This window comes from Ptiloglossa arizonensis, chromosome 12 (assembly GCF_051014685.1).
Source record: "Ptiloglossa arizonensis isolate GNS036 chromosome 12, iyPtiAriz1_principal, whole genome shotgun sequence".
In the NCBI taxonomy this organism is placed as follows: Eukaryota; Metazoa; Arthropoda; class Insecta; order Hymenoptera; family Colletidae; genus Ptiloglossa; species Ptiloglossa arizonensis.
Genome location: NC_135059.1, coordinates 4,668,586 through 4,682,762, shown reverse-complemented (window position 1 = coordinate 4,682,762; position 14,177 = coordinate 4,668,586). Strand labels below are relative to the sequence as shown.

The 14,177-nt window shown below is 43.3% G+C and overlaps 1 protein-coding gene across 4 annotated transcripts in view; it reads right to left on the bottom strand.

Annotated features, from left to right (window-relative positions):
- The window catches only part of LOC143153220 (zwei Ig domain protein zig-8), a 279,158-nt gene that overhangs the window by 248,676 nt on the left and 16,305 nt on the right, over positions 1–14,177 (bottom strand). For all 4 annotated transcript variants that reach the window (XM_076324176.1, XM_076324178.1, XM_076324180.1 and 1 more), the window contains exon 2: positions 8,662–8,787. In XM_076324176.1, the coding sequence (XP_076180291.1) occupies positions 8,662–8,761 (100 nt within the window). In that variant the 5' untranslated portion in view covers positions 8,762–8,787. The remainder of the gene's footprint in view (positions 1–8,661; positions 8,788–14,177) is intronic.

Below are 14,177 nucleotides of genomic sequence, written 5' to 3'. Positions count from 1 at the left end.
CGACACATTTTCATCCCTCTCTCGTCATCTCGGTCACGAAAACATGTTCTAAAAAACACTTCACGTTTATTAGCCCACGCCGTGTATCCCCGCCACTCCGTGAAATATCAAAGTACATCGATGCGACGGAACGGTTCACCGACGGTCGTTTCCGAAAGTGCTCCAAATCCTGGAGACGGTAATTAGACGAGAAGAGTTCGGGAAATGAAAATCGTCGATAGTACGCGACGTAATAACTCTGAATGTTGACCGTGGAAATTCTTGGGAATAAAATAAATATGGAAAACGTACTTGTTCCTTGTATCGAAAATAGTATTCCAAACATCGGGGTGGTAATTAGACGAAAATCTCCAATTCCAAAGTGCCGATACCATTTGGAGTAATAACATGAAGATCTATGAGAACCTTTGACAATAAGTGTGCAAGGAAGAGTGAAAAATTATGTTGTTCAAATATTCTTATTCTTTGTATTCGACACAATATTACGAGTATTAATTTCTCGAAACGAAGTCCCTTTTACATTCGACAAGAGAACGTAAGCTTCGAGAACCGAGCAACAGTCGAATGAATTCAATCAGGAGAATATAAGACTTTTAATATATTGCACTTCGAACCTTATTTTCGTTCATTTGCAATATTTCCTATGGCAAAGACGAGGTGTATTTTCACTTCTGTTACATTAGAATCTTCTTTGATTACAATTCTTCCATTCTTCAATTTCCAACTCGTTAAACAACTGCTTTTCAAACGAGTGTCATAAAAATGAGCGATTTACACTTGGAAACGTTCTCTTGCAAAATATAAAGTGGACGCGCTGTACCATGGGTGGCGAACCTTTTTTCAACCGCGTGTTAAAAATTAATTACATCGACGTACCGTGTACCGCATAAAACTGTATTAAAGGTATTCAGTAATGTTTAATTTACCAAGAAAATTATTATTCTATTATGTTCTACCCTACAGTTAATTCTACAAGGACGGAGAAAGAGATCTTTTTAATTTTTGAACATAGAATCGTTTCGAACCTTGTAATTGAATATCAGAGAAGATCCCACATTTTTTGAACACTTTTCATTCCAAATTTACATCCTCGTGTATCGAAAAAATGACCAATTTCTTTCACCAAACTCCCTAAATTTTATTTGGAAATCAACCAGCGGAACACAGTATTGTTAGTTGCAACGTACTACGCTTCTGCGAAAATTCGCGCGCTGTTAGCACTGCATCGAACACATTTCCTCTCGGGTTGCGTGCATTCGTCGCGAAATATTTTTCATTCTTCTTAAATTTCTTCTTCTTAAATCTCTTCTTCTTAAATCTCTTCTTAAATTTTGAACGCGAAACGCACCTTATCCGGAATTTCACCGTGAATAGTTCGAAATCTCGGGTGCCACAGTTTCGACAATCCTCGGCGCTTATAGCATCTTCGTAATGGATAGCACGATCGAGCTGAGAATGTCACGATCGCTCCAACAAGTGGTGTACGGTTCTCGAAGACTCGCGAGTAGCGATTACGAGACAGCGGTAAAAGTGTTCCGCGAATATGCAAAAGACGAAAAGCAGTTAGACGTTCCGCGATCGGAGGGTTGCGGACGACAACGACAAGACAACGACAACGACAACGACAACGACGTTCGTTTCGAATTTTCCTCGAACAGGGGTTGTGGAACCCCTCCACGGAACGTTGTTGCGCGTAACTTTTTGCCAAAGCCCGTGGTCGAGACAATCTCGCTGGAAAGCGGCTCTTGGCGAAACAATAGTTTCGACCGGTAATCCCGGACGGTGTTTTAATCTGAAAGAACCCTGTGTACGCCGCTGATTGCATTGCATAGTAATCTTAGTTTTTACCGTGTCTCGAGATTGGTGGCGGGGCCGTGTTCCACGCCCGGTATACCCTGCAACGGGATGATATTGGGGTCGTGCCACTCCGCGACCCGCATTATACACGCCGACGCGAATAATCACCGCCGGGAACAAGTCCACGAAACGAATTCTCGAGAAAAAGGAAAGAAAACGTCGTTCCGTTAGCAATATTCGAAGACATCGTCGTTCGTCGCGTTTGACGAATCACGTGATCCGATCGCGACTCGAGCGTGCACCAGAATCTTCTCGAGACCTGTCACGATTTTACTCGAATAACGAGCAACGAAAGGGAACAGAGAATGTTTCGGTTTATCGTGGACCAAGTTTCGAAACGAAGAAAAATTTATTCGGTTCACGCGGACGGACGGACGGACGTACAAGCTTCCCTAGGTTCTATTTCGCTGTCCGTTTACTTCGTCGTCTGAAATTATTTCGCGCAAGTGGCGACCACAGTGTCCGATAAGATCCGAAACAGGACCCCGTGTGTTATATTTTTGTATTCTCGCGAAACGGGTGCACTCTGGCGAGACTAAAGGGCTACGTGGTGTTTTTCAACGGCACGTTTCGAAATTTTTCAAGCTCGTGGTATTTGCGAACGCGACACGACGGACGTACACCCAGTTTCGCGATCGAACTTTGTTTTTTTTTTCAACCGTTTCGAAAGTATTCTCGAACAAAGTTACCAACTAAGTCGTCGCGACTCGTATTCGAATTAAAAAGTGCACTCTTTAACGCGAACGTTGACTCGTAAGCACGGGAATGCTTTTACGGAGCGAGGTGAGTCCTTGCAGGAAGAATTTTTAATACGCGGTAGGTCGATGTAATTAATTTTTTAACACGCCGTCGCAAATTGCGTCGTTTTTACGACACTTTTCTAATAAGCAATCGTTTCACGAGCGTGGATATTTGTATCTCCGGTATTAAGAAGTTTTTATTTGTTCTTCTTCCGGTCGTTCTTCTTTACGACATTTCTGTGCACTCGTTTAAACGCACTCCACAATTCGTGTTAGGTAATTCGTACTCTCTAATTCGCACCATATAATTTGCATTATATAAGTTGCACTCTATAAATTACACTACGTAAAACTCGTAAGTGGATCGATTAAAACGCACACTACTGTGTAATTCGCAGTATGTAATTTTGCACTGTGTAATTTGCACTTTGTAATTTACGATCTGTAAACCGTGGTACGTAAAACGCGTTACTATTTTCTTCTTTGAGCTACAAGAACGTACCGCTTGTGTCAAAAATACCCAGCTCGAGGTACACATCTGTTACGATAAAATAACGAGAAATCCCAGGTAGGTCAATACCCGAAGAAGAGTCGACGGATAAAAGATAGGGGATAAGGTAACCTGGACACGAAGAAAGTCAAGGGATATGTAAATATAAAATATTCGAAAGTATTCCGATCGTAACATATATCGTATTTAAATTCCAACGTGTATTTCTAAATCCTAAATTCTCTTTAGTAACACAATTTTTACTCGACAAATTGACGAATATAAATTTAGCGACAATAATTATAAACGATACTACAAAGTTAACGAAAATATCTCTCTTTGCGGTAGATAAAATCGGTAAAATATTGATATTTCGTTATTTAAAAATGGGAAAGAATTTGCAACTTTATCAAGTGTCCGCTTACAAAATATCGAAAAGAAATTTAATCGGAAAACTAAGTTTTAGAGTTCTCTTTCACATAGAGTTCTTACTTTAACTTAAGTAAGAAAATAGTTATCGAACAAATTAATTTTATTACAGTAACTAGCAATTTTCCAACCCTGTGTTACCTAAAGTTTTTTTTTATTTTTAACGATTTAATCGATTTTACGAACCCGAAAAGTTGTAAACGACCATTGGAGAACACCCTAACATACCGAACGAAATAAAATGTCGCGTGTAGCGTCGAACGAAACTTTGAGAAAACGATTTTCAATGGGAAATACATAGGTGAGTAAGTTAAGTAGAATAAGCGGCTTAATATGTGTAAAAGTCAACAGTGTCGTGTGCACTGATTCGCAAAACTTCGTACCCCGTTACAAGGATTATTGTAGAACAACCTAGTTCCAAAGTACCAAAGTAAAATTATCCGTTATTATACGTAACGCTCTCTCGCACCTCATCGTGTAATTCGCTGTACGCTCGTGTAACGTTCCAAGTAAAATCGAGAACGCGGGAACGATCGTTCGAAAAATTAATTCAACCGTTTTTGGAAGTTCACTCGAACCGCAAACGATAAAGAATTACTTGGATAGATTATGCGAGAAAAAATATGTTTTTTCGAACGATTAAAATAAATTCTGTGCGAGATTCGATGGAGACGCGAAAGCTATATTTTTCTTCGCTGGAATATATTTTTCCAGTTACTTATAAAAGGTGCACACGGTGCATCAATATACCTACGATACCGTACACGATATCGAACGAGTCTTGAGACGATTTCGAGAGGTAATTCGTTCGTAATGATTAATTGACAATTGGAAACATTCTCACGAACGAGGAACCGAACCGTGTCTCGCGTTGACGATGGTTGCGAAAGAATTCAGCTCTCGAGGTCTCGAGGAAGGAGAATCAAGTGTGTACTTGAGAATACTCATTCTTTCGGTCCGTAGAAAACGAGAGAGCTGCGAATGGCCGCGATATTGGGTATTTTTTTCTTCTGAAACGTAATCAAGCAGCAACTGGCCTTCGAAGAACTAGACGACACGAGGACCGAACCGGAATTCGATGTTAGGTAGAAACGGCATCGAGAGGAACGGTCTAGACTGTCCGTTCCAGTCCATCCATCGATATATCGGTTTTCAATAAAACGGAAGCTCGAAACACGCCGTGGAATTTCGTCCATTAAGCCCAATGACGAATATGGAATTGAATTTATCGCGTTTTCTTTCCGCCGCGGACCGATCGCGATAGCTCTTTCGCGTCTTGTTTCGCCCATAGTTATAACGTTCTCGGTTCCCGCGGAATATTACTCGATAAATTACCGGTACTTTACGGGAGTAATATCATTTTTCCGCGCAAAGACCCGCCCAGCGCGATATAACTCTCAATCGCGTAGTTTTCATGTATCACGCGACGGCGAGTAGTATTACGCTTGTCGTATTTTCGCCCGCGAATCGCAGACGAATCCAACGAGAAAGACGATATCGTCGCGACAGGTAGAAATGGCACGAACAATCGATGGTTTAATAAACGAAAACGTTCATCTCGGAGGAAATTGTCCGTTTCGAGAGCGTGTGTAATAAAATCTTACGTTTCTCGAGCGAGAAACTGACGACCAAGAGCTGGGATATATTCGATACGTAATTTATTTAATATTTCTATACGATACGTTATTTTCTTGATCTTTTTTTAATTTAAAACTACCATTGCGATGCATTTTACAGACCTTGTCATTCCTAATTTGCGATGAAAGATATTTTATAGTCTAGTCAAAATTGAAAGAAAATATCCATTCGATACGTAATTTATTTAATATTTCTATACGATATTCTATTTTCTCGATGTTTTTTTAATTTAAAACTACCATTGCGATGCATTTTACAGACCTTGTCATCCCTAATTTGCGATAAAAGATATTTTACAATCTAATCAAAATTGAAAGAAAATATCCATTCGTACGAAGCAAGTAGCTGCAATTTCCTTGAAACACGAATCCAATGAGAAGTGCTCGCGGAATGTCAATCCAAATTAAGAGAGGACATGGTCTGACGCAAGCATATGTTTAAATATTTCAAACGCCACGATCCCGTTTTATTTTGACCCCTTTCGATATTAATCGTAAGAACCGTAATTTCGGTCAGCTTATAATTACCGAAGATGGCTCGAATAAACCGAGGTCAAGACGTTTAAAATACACGCATACTTAAACGTTAACTTCTCTCGGACTACATATACCGTTTCTTAATTTTGTTCGAATAGATAAAAGTAAGTTCCATTGGTAACCGACCTGATCGTTCGAAACGCGAACGTAGGGAAATATTTCGTAAGTAAAAAAGAACCTATAACCGAGATATTATTTGGTAATTCGTCGCAGTAACAGTTCGGATGAAAGAACGGCGAATACGATTTCGAATAATTCGTCGATAAATACGAAAGAAACAATCCATCGAATATTTTCCCGCGCGTGGCTCTCACTGGACGCAGTCAATTTTCGTCGCGCTACAAATGAATTCTGGCTCAATGTGCAACGCCTCGATTGAGCGCGCCGCGAAAAAATAAAATCCCGCGAGGAGGAGATATGCTCGATTACACGCGACTCGGGCCGCCAAATTACGCGAATTAAAGCATATTTAATGGAAGTAGCAAGGCAGAAACCTGCGGTCTATCGATCGCGTTTGTCGCATTGGTCGAGGCTCGAATGCGTTCGCGGGAACGCGAGTACAATTCTCCACGGAGAAATGAAATTTCACGATGGAGACGCGTTACGCGACCATCTACGGGAATAAAGAGAGTTCTCGATTACTAATTTTGTAATTCCGTGGGTGGCGATCACAGGTCGTGTAATCGACGTCAACGAAAACTTTTCGAACATCTAGAACGGTTCGAGCAAAGTCGATTGGTCGTCCAAGGACACTCCCCTCCCTTTAAATCGCGCCGAATGCGTCCATTACCGACTCGCGATCCCAGTTTTCGTAATTCGACGTCAGTCGTTCGTCCATCGGAAATATACAAAATATAAACTTCGACAGTCGACGGCTCCACATCACGTTAACTATATGCAAGAAATACAGGTTATAGCGTCCAAAGAGGGACGAATCCCGAGCGAGGTACACCGCTAGGGTACATCACCGATACGAAGCCGAACACAGCTTCCTCCTACGAAACGTAGAGACGCAGGCTACGATCAAATGGTGTACGATGGAGGATGGAAAACCTTCGTTGGCCTCCAGAAGTCAATTTACGTTGCTCGCTTCTACCATCGCGGAAGTTAACCGATAACTCGACGCGGTCGTACGCGAAATATTTTCGAGTCTGTTTATCGAAACTTTCGTCTTGATTCTCGCGCGTGAAACGAGCCCGTGGATGTTTCGATCGTTCCGTTCGACGCAGGAACGTTGGTTTGCGAAATATACGCTCGAAATGAAACGCTTATCGATCGCTAAAAGTGATGAACACGTATCGTCCAACAGGGAAGTAACGTTCGCGAAAGAGGGAAAGATAAATTCGAGCGACAAGACCGACATTTTGTCGGCGGTGCGCGTTGCTCGTCGAGCAACCGTCGGCCCGGATGACAGATGTCAAACGGAGTGTCGTATAATTACGTTGTTACAATGGGTACACATTACTCGTCAGTTTTCTTGACGGGCACGCTCCTCAACGGTCCTCGTTCCATGCGAACTGCTTGTACAGATTTCATTATCGCCCTACCTCGGCTTCATAATTACGGTGGAGGATGGATAGTCGTTAATTGCATAGAAACCCGGCGCAGTTCGCTTTCCTCGGTATCTAACAGCGGATGTTGAAACAATACGAGCCCCCGGGTTCTTCGCGAACACGGTGTCTCGATCCAGCCGCGATAAAATATGGATCGCGACGAATCGGTGGCCGATATACGAGCCGTGTCGTACCTACGAAACGATTTATTCGATATGAAAATCGTGATCGTTGCGCGAAACGCGAAACCGGTTCGTCGACGAGCCGGCTCGAGCACCGATAACAAACACGGAGACGGGCGTAGAAATCTGCATGCAATCTACAATTTTTACGAAAGAACTGGGAAACTTCGAGCCGCGATGATGGTTCCTCGTTATACGTTGACCCGGATATCTCTGTCGACGATTAATAGTTTCGTTAAAAGGCCGTAGATCGTGCAGGCGTACGATCGAAGCGATCGAAGTCGATGTCACCTGCTGCTACCCTAATCGTATCGCGGTTCAACGACACAACTTGTACAGGGTACTTTGGGTGATGTAGACACGAGTTCAACAGGATAGTGTCCGAGGAACAGGAACCTTCGACGAAAGCTCTTTAGTTCAGGACGGACATTCTTTAGTTCGAGTAATCGAACTGACATTTAGTACGAAGTACACTATTCGAGTAGCTCCTATTATTTTCGATGTTCGTTGTCCGAGTAACATTTCTTTGGAAGAAAGAAATGAGAAAATTTATGCCGGTGTGACGTAACTTTTTGGAACGGCTATTAACAGTTTCTGAGGTGTATATTCAAACGGTTACGTTCGGATAATACAAGTTTTTATATTCGAAATCGATTAACGATCATATTGCTATATCGTGTACCGTTTAATTTGTTTTTATGTCATCTATGGCAATGTATACTAAGAACAATACGTAGTCGTGTTCGAAGAAACATCGTTAATGACACTAATCCGTAAAAGGACCTTGAGGACGAAAATTTGCATGGAACGTAATATTTTGAAAATAATTCCCGCATTCAAAGTCACGTTTGCAATAGCCGTAATTTTTCTCAGCGCCTCTTGAACGACGAGCGAAAAATATTATAGAGGTTTACGTAAAAGAGTGAAGGAGATATTGAAAACTTTGAAAAATAAAACCTACGCATGAAAAATCTAATGCTGTCGCGTTAAAGAACACTCCGAATACCGCAATTTCTGATGAAAACAAAGTTTTCATTGAATAACTAATATATTGGATTAACGGATTAATTTCGTTTCAATCGCTCTGCGCGAAAAGCTGTTGGATATTCTATTGTTACGCAAAAAATCTTGCGCCTAGATGAAAGAAAAGCTTATCGTTTCGCTTTCCAACTTGTAAACGGGGTTAAACACGATCTAGCGTTACACAATTGTACCAATAAACGAAACGTGACTCACCAAAACTTTTCACGGTAGGCAAAGCGGAGGGTTGCGCGCACAGGACATGCGTGCCTCCTAGGAGCGCCAGAACCAGTCGAAAAAATTTCATCCTGATCATCGTTGCGTCGTTATTCCATGGAATTCCTGAAACAGAGATCCACAAATCTAGTGAGAACCGTCCTTTGGCAAATTGTACGTAAAATTTCTTCTTCACACCGCAAATTGCGAGCACCCCGAGAATTCAATACGTACAATACACTCTGCGTAGTGTTGTTCCGCGACGCATGCCACTATCGGAAAAGAAATAGAAATTTCACAAAATACTTCCTTCGACGTATTATTACTCCATACTTCGCCGCTATAAATCCACTCGATCATCTCCCGTAATATTTTTCTGTTTTCGATGAATAAAGTTTCCACGTTATCCTCTGTTCTCGTACGAAATAGATAAGTCCCATTAATGCTACCGGAAGATCGCAATTGCATACCAGATCGCAAACCAGAAGATCAATCATTGATAAACCGTTGAAGGTTAGCACAGAGTGTGTAGCAAGCCCGACGACTGTGCTCGCGTATTAAAAACAGGTGACCGTGGCGTTGTAGGGTTAATATCCCTCTCGAATTGGCTCGAAAACCATAAGTCAAGATCATTCCAACTAACACACCGTTCATTTCCCGCCTACGTTCGGAGACACGGCGGCTCTTGGAACAAGGCGGAACTCTATCTCCGTAGCTCGGAATCTCTTCCGTCCTCCGAGCTAGTGGTGGGTTGGAGGAGGGAGGGGTTAGTTTCTCCAGCAACCGGTGCTCCCGTGGCTCGATTCGCGAGAAACATTAATACGCTTCAGCCGACCTCGCCCGAGCTTCGTTACGGTAGCTTCTTAGGCCCGATAAGACTTCGAACGAGGATGCACCCGACGCGGGGCAAATCTATTTTAAATTTTCGTGCCGCTTCCTCCCTCGAAACCCCCGCCAATCCTTCCAGCGAGGTGTTTTCGCCGGCGTCGGTCGCGTAGCATATTAATTTCCAATAAATCGAGCCCCTAACCAATACCGTACCCCCACCCAGTCTCCGCTCACCCCCTCGCCAACCGACTTCTTATCAGAGCCCCGCAACGCCGAACCGCAGCGATCCGATCGCTGTATCAGAATCTCATTTAGCAGGGAAACGGTTTCCACTGCCGCTTTATTTTCCTTGCGTTCCTCCTCCTCCTCCTCCTCTTCCTCCTCCTCTTGGTTCTCCTCCGAAGGAGAACGAGGAAACGTCTCGAAGGAAGATCGGCTTTCGGGCACAACCCATCGGTTTGACGATCGCCTTTGAATTCAGCAACGCAAGCGTTTAGTCTCCCACGAGGTTTCCTCCCTCCCTGTTTCAATTTTTTTTCTCTCTAGAGCACGCATCGATGAACTTTTTCCTTCTATTTCTACGCTCACGGTTTCGATTTAACGAAGCTACAATGACCAAACTAGTGGAACCGGTCCTAATTGATAAATACCGGTTTCTCCGGTATTTTTAATCGACAAGATTTTTAATCGCACCTGGAACCGAATATCTTTCACGATTCGGGAATCGGTTCTCAGGGGCGCAAAATCAAATGTGAAAACAAAGAATAGAAGGGGAAGTTTTCAATAAGCGACGAAACACACGGAGGAGGGACAGGAGAAGAAGAAAGAGGTCACGAATGGCGCATATAAACCGAACTTGTCGCGCGCGAACTTCCCAGGAGCTGGACAGTCGTTGCGGAAGCTCGTTATGTTTCCCCGTTATCTCCCTCCCCGCGCTACATTCCTCTTTCGCGGGAACAGCTTATTTTTGACGCTCGTTCACGGCCACGTTGCTGGAGTTTCGCGTAACACGAGTCACGACCGACTTTCGGCCGCATTTCGGGTGCACCGCTTGCGTGGACAACCGTATACCCGACGAATTTACGGGACCAACGATCCGGGAGATTCGCGCGCGGACGCCGAGCGCAACGCCTCGACGATTTATCGCGGCCGATTAATGTACAGAATGATTCACCTTCGTTGGTCCTCACGACGCGACGCAATTCTCGACATCGGGATATTTCTGATACGAGAAACGCAATCTCGCGTCGACACGATTCTCGTTAGTAGAAATATGCGCGTTTTGCGAGAGATTCGTTTGTACAGAGTGCGCGCGATGTTTTTACTTACAAGTTGGACCATCTAATTCGACCGATTTAATTTTTATCGTAATTTTTGTTTCGTTAGAGTTGATACGATTTCGAGAGACCCTCGAGGCGATGACATTTGATTTTGGTTATTATTTAGAAAACGTTGGAGTAGAAAGTAGAAGTCAACAATTTGAACAACTTTTTCCTATACGTATAATCGCCGCTCGACCTTGGGTACCGAGATCTTTGCAAAAAACTATTGCTACAATGAATATTACCTATAGGTACGTGTTTATGTCAACGTGTGTGTGTTTAAGCGTTGAGTCGCCGATTGTTTACGGTTTCTACAGATACATCGAGACACGTGTAAAGAGTGTAGTTAAAAACTCAACCGAGTAGCTGGCCGCCTCACGACGATCGGAATAAGAGATCCTTACCCGAACCTAATTCATTAAATTAGTTACCAGGTTGAATGGTTAGGTTTAAGTAAGCTTTTTTTATTCCTATCGCCTCAAGACGGCCAGATACACCCATTGTTACAGAAACAAAAGGTAAACGCGAGTATAACCGACTGGAGCGAGGCTATCGGTTCCAACTTCTATATGTGGCGATTTAGCGTTAACGGAAGGCCATTTGACGGAAGATATTCGATACGCGGCGATAACGAACACGGAGGCTGCGCAAAGGAAGCTCGACTTTAGTTTCGTTACCGGGACGCAACTTCGTTCCGATATCGGGTGAAATCTCATTTTCAAGAGCCCGATTCGACTCGCTTCGACTCGACTCGACTCGAATCGTCTCGACTGGTGCAAACGCGAATGGCAGAGGTAGGAAGCGGGCGGTCGCGGAAAAGCTTCGTTAATGCTCCATCGCGATCAAAGGAATCGAGGAAACCGATCGGGGGACCATAAATCATGAGCACCGGGAACAGGGAAAATAAATGTCCTGTCTGACTGGTGGTTGAAAGACTCCACGGCGGGAACAATTTACGATTAACTTGTGTGACGTATCGGCGCCACGGATGGCCGTGTGGAGGAGCGGAAACGAGGGGAGACAGGGGACGCGTGAGAATAAATCTCTTGTCATTCACAAGCTTTTAGTTTGCAGGCACCGTAACGCTTCACGCTCGGTCAGCTCTCGAGATAAATCCGTGATTAACGACGCGAGTTGACTAAACCGTTTAATCGTGTAACCAACAATCGCGCGAACTGCGGCGCCCGCAAAGAAATTTCTCGATCGGTCTCGCGTTCCGGTGAACTTCATTTCGATCGGAAGTTAGTCGGGGATGGAAGAGAGGGGCGTGGAGATCCCGTGTTGCATCGGACAACCGGCGGGCCACCTTTTAGCAACCGTTTTGTTATCGGTTTACGCGCTCGGAACTTTCCAACGTCGCTGGATCGAAACACTGGCAACTTTATCCACAGCTTGGAAAGAATTCCTTCCTATTTCGATGGTAATGTTTATCGATCTCCATTTGCAACTTTCTCGCGACGAACACCGTCCTATTCCGCTCGCGTCATCCCCTGTAACGGAACCCTCGTTAGAAATCTGTCACCGGTGTTTCATTAATTGTTTATTCGGTTCGATTACGGACCGAATTAAAACTGCTGCGCGAGCTCCGTTAGTCACGATCAACGCGCTCGACTGTAACGCGCTGACGAGGGAAGATCGTGCACTGTCGGACCACCATTACCATTCGAACTTTGAGCAAACCTTTGACCGTACCTAACAGCTCTCTTGCGTTTCGTTCTTACTAGTTTTCGATTTAAAGGAAGAGACCACCTTCTGGATCCGATTCGCTCATTTTATTTGTGCCTGCGCCACTCGTAAATTGCAGAACAAATTTGAAAATGTCTCAACGAAAATTTGTGACGTTTCCAGAGCCATTTGTACGTTCGTATATTCCAATGTTCGAAAATGGTGGGAGCAGAAATTTAATTTTGAAAATAAAATTCTGTTTCGAACACTTTCTTTTCCCTGTCAGTTTACAAGCTATCGGAGACGGGGTGATTTTTATTCGAAACATTTCTCCAAATGAGTGGTTCTTATATAGGGAGTGTGTTCTTACTTAAAGTCGAAGCAGTAGAAAAATACGACAGGGTAGGCCTTTTTTTGAAAATTTACGATGCAATGTCTCGAAGTATTTTCCAATATCGCGATCAACGTTATTTGCGAAGTATGTTCCAGAGTCTATTCGATAGTTACTCTATGGCGAGACTCGGTAGGTTAATTCTGTACATAGTCGATCCGAAGGAAAGGACGGATCTCGCTAATTCAGGTGGCGCATTCATGGGAATACTCCCGTGCAATTCAGAGCAGATGATCTCGCTGTTCTGTAATTTAAATTGGAAGATCAGGGACGAAATTTGTCTTCGATGCTCGAGAGTATCGATCCGAAGTGTCGCCACGATCGGTTTCTAATTAACAATAACGAGAATCTCTGCTGTACTTTGTCCATTGAATCGTAATAATTTCGAAACTTTAACGAACGAGATAAGATTTCCGGACGAATCGTGACAACTGAACAATTTCTCAAGTTTGGTTTCGCTCTTCGAATAAAACTAACTATTGTTTCGTAAACCTTTCGCTCGATGCAACTGTAGCTCGCTCCGAGACCAAGCGAGGAATCGTAAATAATTCTCAGATCACACGTCGAGATTACGATGAATAACATATTGTCGTTAATTCTATAGAGAAATATAAATGTAGTGTTCCTTTTCGCGCAACCTTGGTACATTCGTCTATGTCGAATAAAATCTGGTTCTCTCGACGCCAATAACTTACCACGTCGAGATCGTTTCGCAACAGTCATCCATCCATTATGGAATTAATTGTTTCGAAAAGTTTTACATTAAACGAGTGTAATAGAATTTCGCTGTTCGGGAACGAGGTGAAAACATTATCTACATACAGAATAAACGATAATCGCGATCTAGATGCGAGTCTTGTCTTCGAGTTGATTAACGCACGACAGTGTCAGTCACGTTGAATGAAATGTTACGTTCTTCTTTTACTAATAAACGTTCGTTTCTCCGATGCGTACTAAATTTTATTCTTCCTTCGTACACGCCCGATATGCATTATTTACGTCTACTTGTCACGAATATATTCGCGGTAAGGACGTATTCTCCGTTTGTAACACCTTTCGTTTGTAACGCCCTTCTTTTTCAAAGCATCGTCCTAGAAATCCTGGAGATTAGCTCGCAACTATTAATTTATACGATGAACCGACGTTAAGGTCCGGTTTCTTGCGATACGGTGTTGTCCGGGGATTCCCCGTTTATCAAGCTGTCGGGAACAAACGAAACTCGATACTTTGGAAGATCTATTTATCCGATTTCCTGTACCAAAAGCGACATCGAAGCTCCGGTTCGCCTAGGCCCGTGGCAGGAGTCGCGA